Source organism: Muscardinus avellanarius, assembly GCF_963383645.1.
Source record: "Muscardinus avellanarius genome assembly, chromosome: 1".
Taxonomy (NCBI): domain Eukaryota; kingdom Metazoa; phylum Chordata; class Mammalia; order Rodentia; family Gliridae; genus Muscardinus; species Muscardinus avellanarius.
This window is the reverse complement of record NC_137786.1, coordinates 165,651,046-165,664,690: the sequence shown is the minus strand read 5'-3', so window position 1 is coordinate 165,664,690 and position 13,645 is coordinate 165,651,046. Positions and strand designations below refer to the sequence as shown.

The 13,645-nt window shown below is 37.5% G+C and overlaps 1 protein-coding gene across 4 annotated transcripts in view; it reads right to left on the bottom strand.

Annotated features, from left to right (window-relative positions):
- The window catches only part of PICALM (phosphatidylinositol binding clathrin assembly protein), a gene marked incomplete at both ends in the record, with an annotated part of 106,847 nt that overhangs the window by 55,638 nt on the left and 37,564 nt on the right, over positions 1-13,645 (bottom strand). For all 4 annotated transcript variants that reach the window (XM_080703222.1, XM_080703223.1, XM_080703225.1 and 1 more), the window contains 2 exons: positions 5,341-5,443; positions 7,631-7,706. In XM_080703222.1, coding sequence (XP_080559348.1) covers positions 5,341-5,443; positions 7,631-7,706 — 179 coding nt within the window. The remainder of the gene's footprint in view (positions 1-5,340; positions 5,444-7,630; positions 7,707-13,645) is intronic.

Below are 13,645 nucleotides of genomic sequence, written 5' to 3'. Positions count from 1 at the left end.
TTCTAAACCTCACCTAACTAGACTTCTCAGCCTCATTCCAAAGTTTCTCTCATTCTTGAAACATTTTCATGCCACCCACTATCCCTCTCTCTTTCCTCTCTTTCTTCTTACCTCACTATCATTTGTTTCAGTCTCATCTGTTGGCTCCTCATTCTCTACAGATGTTAGTGTAGCTTAAAGTATTTCTGAAACCTCTCTTCTCATTCTGTATTTATATAACTCCAGGTTATGTCATTCCCAAGGCCAAAATTACCAAAATGCTATTAACAAGCTTATATTTCCAGACCACAATTCCCAAGTTCCACATTAGTACGCCTACTTGATATTTTAGCTTGTTTAAATCACAAATATTGCTGGGCATAGTGGTACACACTTGTAATCCCAGCACTCGGGAGGCTGAGACCGGAGGATCCTGGTCCGCAGACAGCCTCAGCTACTTAGTTAGGCCATCCACAACTTAGTGATACCCTGTTTCAAAATAAAGAATAAAAAATAGAGCAGGGAATGTAGCTCAGTGGTTGAAAGTCCACGGGTTCCATCCCCAGACCCGCAAAAAAAAGAAAAGGAAAAAAAAAACTCAAAAACATTTCAAAACTAGCATTTTCAAATGAAAAAAGAAAAAAGGAGGTTTCTGGGGTTTTGGGGTTTTTTTTTTGTTTGTTTTTTTGCAATACTGGGAATTGAACCCTGAGACATTATACCTCTAAGCTAACCCCAACCCAATTTTTAACTCTTTATTTTGAAACAGCATCTCATAAGTTGTGGAGGGCTCACTAAGTTACCGAGGCTAGCCACAAACCTTCAAGCCTCCTGTCAGCCTCCCAAGTACTGGAATCACAACTGTGTGCCACCATGCCCAGCCTCAATCAAAATTCTTAATTGTTTATCAACATACCCTTAATTGTTCATTAACATCCCCCAAATCTTCCCATTAAAAGGTGCCATCTCAGTGTCTTACGCCAAAAATTTAGGGAAATTTGTTTTTATTCCTTCCCCTCTCACCTCCCAAAAAAACTTTTCAATTGCTCAAGTACGAAACATCTTATCATTGGCTCATATCAAAGTTCAAAGAAACTCAAATGCTTTACAAACCCAAATGTATGGATATGTAAGACTAAACTTATGCCTTCATACTCCATGCAAAATACAAGTTTTTGTACTTCATCATAAAAGGATTCTAATTAAATTCAGATACTTGCTTCCCAAATATAAAAACATGGTGGGTTAAAAGTTTGCTTCCCATGGCCTATTCACAGACTATATACTTGGATTATTCTTTCTTTTGCTTATACAACAATTTATTGTCACTTTGGAACCTACCAATTCAGAACACAAGATAATTTAACATAGTGAGTTAATACTACTAAAATATAGAATGTTAAACAAAAAATTAAAGTGACTAATGTTTAACAACTGAAAAGATACTTATAGGCAACTGATTGGATCCATAATATATAGATCCATTTCATGTACTGTTTATAAACTCATCTAGCCATCTCTGTGAAACTATTAACATCTATGTTTAGACACAAGTCATAACAAGTTCTAAGGCTATAAATATGAGTAAGATTATACTTTCCTCATAGAAGTGACAGTGTCATACATTATCTCACAATAGAAAATTATCTCAAAGAAACAATATTTGAATTAATTGCTGAGTGACTCAGAGTTTCCTGAAGAGGGGGCTTTACAGAAAAAAGGAAGTATATATGAGTGAAAAGCCATTCAACCATTTTTTTCTGGGTAATGCATTTTGATTTCTGAATAGCCTGTGTTATTTATTTATTTACTTTGCAGTGCTGGGGATGGAACCTATCCCCAGGTGTAGTTAGGAGGTATAATGCTAGGGCATTATACCTCCTAACTACACCTCCAGCCCTATTTTTTAGTCTTTTCAGTTTTGAAACAGGGTCTCACTGAGTTGTGAAGGGCCTCGCTAAGTAGCTGGGGCTGTCCGTGAACCACAATCCTTTGGTCTCCGCCTCCCGAATGCTGGCTGGGATTACAAGAATGCTGGGATTACAAGCATACACCACCACGCCTGGCTCTATGTTTTTATTTTAAAAGCTACTTTTGAAGCTGAGCATTGTGGGGCACACCTGTAATCCCAATTCTTAGGAGGCTGAGACAAGAGAACCACAGGTTCAAGGTTACCTTTAGCAAATAGTGAGACTCAATCTAGTAAGACCCTAACTGAGGGGTATGGGAAGGGGAAAAGAGGGAAATTCCCTAATGTACATGACGCACATTCATAAACATATCAAAGTCAACCAGTAAGCCAAACATGAGAAGGAGGGAAGGGGGCAATGAAGTGGGAATTGGGGAAGGGCTAAATAAGTGACGCGTGCATGTATGCCTCTACCATCTTGTACCCCATTAAGATGTATGACTACATGCACCAATAAAAGATTTTTAAAAATAGAAATAAAATAGAGCTCAGAAGTAGAATGCCCCTGGATTCAATACCCAGTACCACAAAAAAAAAAATTTTTTTAAACGAATGAATAAGTGAATAAAAAAAAAGCTACAGTTGACCTATCTCATTTAAAAGCGGATCAAACATTAAAATATTAAATACTAATCCACAAATATATCTAATGAAAATATGATTATATTGGGGCAAAAAGGTTTTCTCTGAGCTTGCTTAAAAATATAAAAGCAAGAGCTGGTGTAGTGGTGTACATCTGTAATCCCAGTACTTGAGACAGAAGAATCACAGGTTCAAGGACAGCCTCAGCAAGTAGTGAGACTCTCATCAATCTAGTAAGGCCCTGTTTTAAAATAAGAAATGAAATTGGGATGGGAATATACTCGAAGGTAGAATGCTTCTGTGTTTAATTCCCAGTAAAATACACGCGCGCGCGCGCACACACACACACACACACACACACACACACACGCCAGCTAGGCATGGTAGTACACACCTATAATCCCAGTACTTGGAAGGCTGAAATAAGAGGATCACTGGTTCACATCCAGTCTCTGCAATTTAGCAAGCCCCTCAGCAATTTAGTAAGACCCTGTTTCAAAATAAAAAAATAAAATAGGGCTGGGGGCGTAGCTCGGAGGTAGAGTTCCCCTGGTTCAATCTCTAGTACCATAAAAAATTTTTAAAGTAAAATCTATGAGAATAAAGTTTGATCACATAAGATTTTGAAACTTTTAAAAATGTTTTTAAAAACTGGGAAAATATTTATAATCCTATTTTTTTTCCAAATACATAAAAAGTTTGCTTGTTGAGTGTTTTTAATGTGCGAAACAATATATATCTACTTTCTCACGGTCATTCCAATAGGTAATTACTGTTAATATATCCACCATTATATAGCAGAGCTTAGTCAAGACTTCTCAATCATAACATCACATATTAATACAGTAAAAAGGTTTTGTATTTGTGCCAAGAAATTGAGGATAGATATATACAGAACAGAACTGAGAATCCAGAAATAAATCTTTACATTCATGGCCAATTTTCAATGATGAATGATAGTAAACTACCCAACAAGAAAGAAATAATCTTTCCATAATATCGTCTTTGGACAGCTAGATATCCATATACAAAAAAAAAAAATGAATTTAGACAGACCTATGCCTCATACCATATACAAAAATTATTCCAAAATAAACCAGAAGCCTAGATGTAAGAGTTATAAATTATTTATGACTTTGTATTAAACAGTGTTGGGTTTTTTTTTTTTACATGATGCCAAAAAAACAAGCAATCAAAAAAAAACTGATAAACTAAACTTACTCAAAATAAAAAAACTTTTGTTCTTCAAAGGACACCATCATGTCAATGAAAAAACAAGCTACAGTTAGTAGAAAAAGTACTTGCAAATCATAGTAGTTCCCTCTTACCCATGCAGGATAAGTTCCAAGATGCCCACTGGATGTCTGAAGTGGCACATAGTACTAAATACCCTGTATGTGACTACTGGTAATTAGAAGTAGATAACATACAGAGCATGGGTACACTAGACAAAGGGATGACTTATACACCAAGACAGAGCAAGACAGTACAGAATTTCATAAAGCAGCTCAAAACAGTGCACAATTTATAACTTATAAATTGTTTATTTTAAAAGTTTTCTATTGAATATTTTCAACCTGCAGTTGACCAAGGGTAAATGAAACCAGAGAAAACAGTTAAGAGGAAATATATATATATATTTTTTTTTTTTTTTTTTTTTTTTTTTGGTGGTACTGGGGTTCCTGGAAGCCCTTCTACCTCCGGGCTACACTCCCAGACCTATTTTTACATTTTTTTATTTTGAAACAGGGTCTCCTAAGCCAGCGTGAGGGGCTGGTTTCAAACCTGCGCGATCCTCCTGTCTCTGCCTCCCAAGTGAGGGGATTACAAGCGTACGCCACCATGCCCGGCCAAAAGGAAATATTATTTTAAAAAAAACATAACTCAACAATAAAAAACAAATAACCCAATTTAGAAATAAGTAATTTGAAGAAACATTTTTTCAAAGAAGATCTATAAATGGCCAATAATCACATAATGTTGTTATCACACAAGATGCTATTGTTAGCCATAAGGAAAATCCAAACCAAAAAATCACAAAATACTACTTCATACTCTGTAAGAAGGCTACAATTAAACAAAACAAACAAAGAAAAGAACAAGTTTTGGCGAGAATATGAAGAAATTGGAACTCTTACACGTTGCTGTTGGAAATGTAAGATGATCTAATTGCTTTGAAAGACAGTTTGGCAATTCCTCAAAATGCTAAACATAAGAGTTACCATATGGTTCAGAAATTCTACTCATAGATATCTATCCAAGAGAAGTAAAAATTTTGTACAATAACATTAATAACATTACACCTAATAGCCAAAAAAAAGGAGTACTGTACCATCCTGATATATACAACATGGATACTACAGCTTAAATATATAATGCTAAATGAAAGAAGCCAGACACAAAAGGCTATACATGATATGATTGTTTATATAAATTATCCATAATAGGCAAACCCATAGAAAGTAGATTCAAAGTAATCAGGGTATGGGGAAAAAGTAATGGGAAATAACTGCTAATGGGTGTGGAGTAATGAATATGTTCTGGATTAAATGGTAGAATCACTGAATACATAAAAACTTAAAAAGGGTGAATTTTATATTATGTGAATTCTATCTCGAAGAAAGCTGTTATAAAAATAAAAAGAACTTAAGTCCTACTACAAAAAATATCTGATATACTTCTTCAAAGAAAAATGAAGTTCATCTTTAAAAGCTATATAAAATTCCACAATATGTAATCTAATAATTCCTATTTTACAGTTAAATATTCAAACTAATTAGTTGTCAGAAAAAGAGAAAAGCATAACTCACCCTCTCTTCACTTTTGTAAAATCAAACGCAACTTGTCTGTATGAAACTGCTTTTTCATTTAAGTATCTACTATACCGCCTAATGAATGTAGACATGTCATATCCTGTAAGAAAAGAAATAAAAGTTTTTGTAAATGATTAGAATCCCAATTTGCCTACAAAAACACAGCGATGGAAATTAAGTAAGTATATCACTTTAAATTCTCTTTTTAAGTATTTTAAGACATAGTCTTGTTAGGTTGCCCCGACCAGTGTCAAATCCACAATTTTCCTGCTTCACCCACCAGAGTAGCTGGGATTATAGATACACACAACCATACTTCACGAGAATTCGCATTTTAAAGTCAGGTATATCTTATGTGGCTTTAAAACCCTTTTCTTTCAGAATTTCCCTTTAAAAATCTATTTTTCTTCTGCTCCTATTTTTTTTTTTTTTTTTTGGGTGGTGGTACTGGGGTTCCTGGAAGCCCTTCTACCTCCGGGCTATACCCCAGACCTATTTTATACTTTTTATTTGGAAACAGTGTCTCTTAAGCCAGCAAGGCTGGCTTCAAACCTGCGTGATCCTCCTGTCTCCGCCTCCCAAGCACCACATTCCTATTCTTTACCCAAAAGAAACTGAGAGAATATGTTCTCTTGTACAATTTGAAAACCTCATAACTCAAATTTAACATCCTATGAAAATATAATACCATTCCTCAAATTAAAATTGTTAGTTGTATAGTATTTAGAACAACTATGGCCAGGTGTGGTGGCAAACATCTGTAATCCAAGTACTTGGGAGGCTGAGACAAGAGGATTGCAGGTTTGAGACCAGCCTCAACAACTTAGCAAGACCCTATTTCAAAATAAAAGATAAGCTGGGAGTGGTGACTCATGCTTATAATCCCAGTACTTGGGAGGTTGAGACAGGAGGTTCATGATTGACGACCTCAGCTATTTCGTGAGGTCCTCTGCAACTTAGTGAGACCCTGTTTCAAAATAAAAATAACAAACAGGGCTGGAGATGTAGCTTGGAGGTAGAATGCCCCTTAGCTCAATCCCCAAGACTACAAAAATAAACAAATTAATTAACTAATTAATTTTAAAAATAGGGCTGATGGTGTAGTTAGTGTGTCTCTGGGTTCAATCCACAGCATTACCCAATTAAAAAAACAAAAAACTACAAGGAACATGTGTCAACTTTATAATGTCCTTTATGAGGTTCTTCCTAGAGTTGACATTCTATAACGCAAATGTCCGAATTCCAGAAATAATTATGACAGAATGGGCATAGATGGCTTTAACCAGAATAATAAAATGACAATGATGAAAGTAGATGCATAGTATTTCTAGTATCTCCTCTGTGCCAGGCACTGCACTGACTATTTTAGTACTTTACAGTTAGTTACTGATTAGACTAACCCTCATGACCACTTTACTGGGTAGGGGCCATCATTATTCCTGATTTTACAGATGCTGTAAGGAAAATAATTTGTTCAAAGAGCGTGTGTGTGTGTGTGTGTGTGTGTGTGTGTGTGTGTGTGTGTGTGTGTGACTGAGGATTGGCCTTAGGGATGTTCTACCTCTGAACTACATGCCCAGCCCGACCGACCGACCGACCTACCTATCTACTTATTATAATACCTCAATCCTCCCCAGTACTGGGATTATAAGCATGCACCACCACACTAGCTATTGGTTTTTATTTTGAAAGAGTTTCACTAAGTTAGTGGGCCCTGGCCTCAATCCCGAGATTCTCTTGCCTTAGCCTCCCAAGTACTGGGATTAGAGGTGTGAATGCGCCCTTGGAACTGACTTTGTTTAAATCCTTACAGTTGGTAAGCAGCAAAGAGAAGAATCAAACCCAAGCAGTACAGCTTCATAGTCCGTGCTCTCAAATAATCACCCTGTATTACCACTAAGAGTTTGGGGTATGAGGTAGTAAACCTTCATTAAAATGAGGCTTAAACAGCATGCATATATATATATATATATATATATATATTTTTTTTTTTTTTTTTTTTGCAGGTCTGGGGGTGTACCCAGGAGCATTTGACCTCTGAGCTACACCCCCTGCCCTATTTTTTTTTTTTTATTCTTTATTTTGAAACCGGGTCTCACTGAGTTGCAAAGGGGTTCACTAAGTAGCTGAGTCTGTCTGTGAGCTGCCTCCAAAATGCTGGGATTACAAGCGTGCGCTACCACGCCCAGCAAAACAACATATATTTTAAAGACAAAGTTCAGTTGTGTAGTAGTTATATTACAGGATTATTCTTTTAATTTTTCTAAGGTGAATAAGTTATCTTTACCTTGCAATCCACTTTTATCCAAAAAATTGCTTAAGTTAAACAACGTGTTTCTTGACGCCAAATACTGAATAAAACGCTGAAAAAAAATAAAAACAAGTAAATAATTAAGGTGTTGCCATATCACAAGCTCTAGTTCAAAAATTAGAGAGGAAAAGTATAATTAACACATTCCATTGAGTTTAAATTTCTAATCCTTGCTCATCTCATTAAGTAGCTACAAAACCTAAAATCATAATACATATTTCTCACTAGTATATAGAAATATATTAAAGCTTAATGGTCACAGCTTTTGTATTAAAGTAAAAATAAGAAAAAGAAACAGGTACTTTTAAAGAGGAACCAGTAATTTTCGTGTGACTACCTAAACAGATTCAGATTCCATCCATCCATCCATTCATCCACTTTTTTTTTGGTGGTGGTACTGGGAGTAAAACCCAAGGGCTTTCTACCTCCGGGCTATACTCCCAGACCTATTTTTTTTTTTAATATTTTATTTGGAAACGAGGTCTCACTAAGTTGCTGAGAACCTCACTAAGTAGCTGAGGCTGGTTCCTGAAACATTTGTTTCAAGAAGGTATTGGCTGCAAGTCATGGCTTTAATCAGTTTTATGTTCCCAACATTTGAATACTCAAAATGGAAAATTATCACTTAAAGAACAGCAAAATATTGATAAGTGTTTAAGCTGGGTGGTGAGTACAATGGCTTTTGCTATACTACTCTCTACTATGCTTTTTTTTAAAAAAAAAAAATCCTGAGTGAAGATTTTTATAATAAAATGTTTAATGACTACACTTCCTTTTCGGGATTTCATCCACAAATTTTTCTATATTTTTTCTATATTTTCACTTACTAGCCACTGCAACTTATGAAGTTATAATTAGTGCTTTGGTCAATTCTATTTACACACTAAGGTATTATCATAATTTCCATGAGAATTCTAAAGCTCACAAAAGTGACCCTGTCACATTGGTAAGTGGAAAATGGGCTAGGAATGCCTAGCCACTGGATGTCAAGGCCACTCACTCTCAAACTTCTAAAATTTCTTTGTGCCCAATTTAACTTTAGCACTATTGACACTTGGGACAGAGAAATCTTTGTTGTAAGGGACTGCCCTAAATTTTAAGATGCTGAAAAAACCCCGCCCCCTATTTACCAGATACTAGTAGAATCACTTCCAATTGTAGTAAATGTTCTTTGAGAGGAAAAATAATTATTTCCCTTCCTTCCTTTGAGAAACACTGTTTTATGATGCTCCCCCATCACCATGGTGTACACAGCAGAGCCCTATGCATACCCTCTCTCTCAGGCTAATCACATCTACCAATAGAAAAACCTGGGATCTGTACAAACTAGCCTTAGAAATGAGTAAAGCACGGAATTTACCATAGCTGCTTAAGAGAAACCAAACATGAGTTTACCTACTTAAAAAACAAACAAACAAACAAACAAAAAACACCAAGCCAGGTATGGTGGGACACACTTGTTATTGGGCTGAAACAGGAAGATCACAGGTTCTCAGCCAGCCTTAGCTATTTAGACCCTCTGCAGATTAGCAAGATCTTATTTCAAAATAAAGAATAAAAAATAGGGCTAGGAGCTGCGTATGGTGGCACATACTTGTTAATCCCAGCATTAGGGAGGCTGAGAAAGGAGGACTGGAGTTCAGGGACAGCCTCAGCTACTTAGTGAGGCCCTTTGTAACTCATTGAGACCCTGCTTCAAAGTAGAGAATAAAAAAATCGGGCTGGGGTATAGCTCAGAGGTAGAATGCTCCTCGGTTCCATCCCTGGTACCAAAAAAAAAAAAAAAAAAAAAAGGACTAGGGATGTAACTTAGAGGTAGTATGCCCCTGGGTTTAATCCCCAGTACCACAAAACAAACAAAACAAAACAAACAAACAAAAAACAACTGAAACGCTATCTTTCTTCTACCAATAAACTGTATGAAATGGCAGTCAACTTTCTATATTTCTATACTGCCACTATCATCAGCATTTTGTTTCCAGTGCTATCACCTTATTTGTAACTGCTAGAAGTCACCACTGACACTTTACCTCTTTATCTGGCTGGCATTGTAGTTGGTTATATTTCTGGCTTTTTCTTTTTAAAGAATAAACTACACCTCCTGCCTTGCCCAAAAGTGAAAAGCAAATATAAGCTTGAAATTTTTCACAATAAATTATCACAATCTCAAGTAGATATTTTTCCTTTTTGCAGTACTGGGGATGGAACCCAGAGGCATTGTACCTCTGAGCTACAACCCCCAGCCCAATTTTTTCGTCTTTTTAAACATTTTTAAACAGGGTCTCATTGAGTTGTGAAGGGCCTCACTTAGTAGCTGAGGCTGTCTGTGAACCCCAATACTCTGATCTCCGTCTTCCAAATGCTGGAAATGCAAGCATGTGCCACCACACCTGGCTAAGCAGATACATTTTTCATAAAAGTAGAAACTATTATCATGATTAAGACCAAAATGTTTTGAGTTACATGTAAACTAGTATATTCAAATATTTCCATTGTCTCTGCAAACCGATTATAATAAACTAGAAAGAAACTGAATAACATATGTCCTAAAATTGGTTATGTTGATTTAGAAATTTAATTTCAAGTAACACTGATGGACTCATCAAAAAATTTTTACAAGAGACGGGCATGGTGGCACACACTTGTAATCCCAGCATTTGGGAGGCTGAGACAGGAGGATCACACAGGTTCAAAGCCAGCCTCAGCTACTGGGTGAGGCTCTCAGCAACTTAGTGAGACTCTGTTTCCAAATCAAGTATAAAAAATAGATCTGGGAATATAGCCCAGAGGTAGAAAAGCCCCTGGGTTCCACCCCAAGTACTACAAAAAAAATTATTTTTACAAGTTAAATCAATCAATGTGATGCTATAACAGTCAATAAGCAGAAAGAAAAAAATTTCCAGCAAGTGTTAAAGTTAAAATTGTAGAATATAAAACATTATGTGATAAATATAAGAAACAGAATATGGGAATGCTTATAGTATAAAATTATATTACAGAGCTAACTATAGTTTTATAACTAAATTGTGATGATATTTAAAAATACAAAGTACCTTGCCAGGCTTGGTGGTGCACACTTATAATCCCAGCATTTAGGAGGCTGAGACAAGAGGATCAAGGTTCACAAATAGCCTCAGCTACTTAGTGAGACCCTAGCAACTCAGTAAGACCCTGTTTTAAAATAAAGAATAAAAAACAAGAGCTGGAGGTGTAGCTCGGAGGTAGAATGCCCCTGGGTTCCATCCCCAGGACCAAAAAAAAAAAAAAAAAAAAAAAAAAAAATACAAAGTACCTTTGGACAAAACCCAGAAGCAAACAGCAAATGTACCAACAGTAAGTTTGTTTGATTGATAAAGTTGAGGGCAAATTTCTGCTTTAATTCTGAAGTTAATTATGCTGCACTGGTATTTGTAAAAAACTAAAGTAGAGTCTCATGACTAAGAAGCCCAAAGTAGCAAGTGGTAGATTTCACACAGCCATTATGCTCAGAAATCTAACATCAAAAACTTACTCCCAACTGCATGGTAGCACACACCTGTAATCCTAGTACTTGGGAGGCTAAGACAGAAGGATCACAGGTTTGAAGATAAGCTCAGTAAATAGACTTTCATCAACCTAGGAGACCCTGTTTCCAAACAAAAAACAGGACTGGGATATTCCCAGTAAAACACACACACACACACACAAACACACACACACACACACACACCCTATCTCTATGAGAATTATTTTGAGCTGCATTTTGCTAAGGCTCATACCAATTTAGATTTATCTGGTTTTATTCAAATGTTCCTGAAAAGCTTCTTTTGAAACTTTACAAATAAAAGTAAATGGACTGAGAAAACCAATCAAGATTAAGAACTAAAAAACTGGTTACTGTGCTGTAATAGAAACAAAAGGTCGGGTGTGGTGGCGCACGCTTATAATCCCCGCGCTTGGGAGGCAGAGACAGGAGGATGGCGCAGGTTCGAAGCCAGCCGCGCACGCTGGCTTAGGAGACCCTGTTTCCAAATAAAGATGTAAAAATAGGTCTGGGAGTGTAGCCCGGAGGTAGAAGGGCTTCCAGGAACCCCAGTACCACCAAAAAAAAAAAAAAAGGAAAAAGAAACAAAAGGATTCTCTCCAAAGAGAAGACTTCAGAAGATTATATGCCTTATTTGTTACTCTTTGGGACTACATAGGCTTCAGACAAATCTCTCTAATAAAGAAGCCATTCTTCAATCAGTCCTTCTCAGCAAATTGTCACCTTAAATCCTCAATATTACAGCTAACCTAAACAAAATCCTTCCATAGGCAATCACATGAGATCAGATAGAAATCTGACTGGGCAGGACTTCCGGGAAGATGGCGACCGAGAAAAGCGGGGCTTAAGAGCCCTGCTAACAACCAATCTCCATTACCACAAAATCAGCGCCTTTCATAGCCAGAAAACACCATCACCAGAGAAACAAAAAAACCACCAGGCTCCAGAGAGAAAGCAGACTGAGAACAGAGCTCAGAGCCACAGAGGAGATGCACGCGCCCGAGGATGCGGCAGCAGCGCCATACTGCCGGCGGCAGCGGCAAACTCACCGGACGGCTACAGCAAGCCAAAGTGAGCTGCTGTGGAACAGCCAGGCGGGATCTTTCGGCGCACAGAGCATTTAAAGCTCCCAGTGGCTGAGCTCAGCACACGCTGCAGGGACTCAAAGTGGAACTCAAAACCAGAGAAGAAAAAATACGCCAGCCTCACAGCCGAGGGCGTGACAGCGGCGCCATATTGCCACCGGCGGCAGCAGCAGTGAATTCACCAAGTCCAGTACAGCTACGTCTGCGTACTCAAGAACAGTGAGTCAAATTGCGGGCCACAGAGGAGAAATCCCAGTACTGTACTCCCTGGGACTTGACCCAGTGGGGGAGTGGCGGTGGCAGAGATATCACACCATAGGAGAACGTGTAACCTGGCACCCCCCATAGTTTAAAGCAGCCTCTATCGACTCCCTGGGTCGGAGACTCTGTGATACAATCCAGTAAAGGAGTAGTGGGGTCTGAGATACTACAGACTCGAGATCCAGAGCACCTTAAGGGAAGTCATAGTGACCCAAGGGAAGAACCCAGAGAAGGCACAAACTTCCGAAATCATGGGAAAGAGGAATAACACTGGAGCAATGAATGCCCACAACCCCACAACATCAGAACCTGATAAAACAGAAAATCAGAGATTTCTAGAAGATCAAATAAGGAAAATAACTGTAGAAATAATAGAGGTGCTTCGAAAAGAACTCAGAGAGAGCCAAAAAGAGATAAAGGATGCAATTAATGAAGTAAAGGCCTCAATTCAAAGCACAAACAACCGATTAGACCACATGGAGAACAGAATCTCGCTCTTAGAAGATGATCATTCCAAAAATGAACGCACAGTTTCTAATCTAGAAAAAAATATCCAACAGCAGGAATCTGACATTGAAGAAATATGGGCCCATTTTAAGAGAGCTAACCTAAGAATAATTGGAATAGAGGAGGGAAAAGAAAGTGAAACCAAAGGGATCAACAATCTCTTCAAGGAAGTAATAGCAGAAATTTTTCCAAAAATAGAGCAAGAAGTTGATACACAGGTCCAGGAAACTTATAGAACTCCCTTTAGACAGGATCGGAGAAGAGGATCCCCACGCCACATAATTGTCAAAATGACCAATGTGGAAGCCAAGCAGAGAATCTTAAAGGCAACAAAAACAAAGGGCCAACTGACATTCAGAGGCAAACCAATTAGAATCACTCCAGACTTCCCAAACCAAGTCATGAGAGCCAGAAGGGCTTGGAGTAACATATTCCAAACTCTGAAAGAAAACAACTTCCAGACAAAAATTTCCTACCCAGCAAAACTTTCTATCAAATTAGATGGAGAAATAAGAAGCTTCCATGACAAACAGAAACTGAAGGAATTTATGTCTTCAAAACCAGCACTAGAGAAAATACTCAAAGAGATTAACTACAAAGAAGAAATAGGTAACA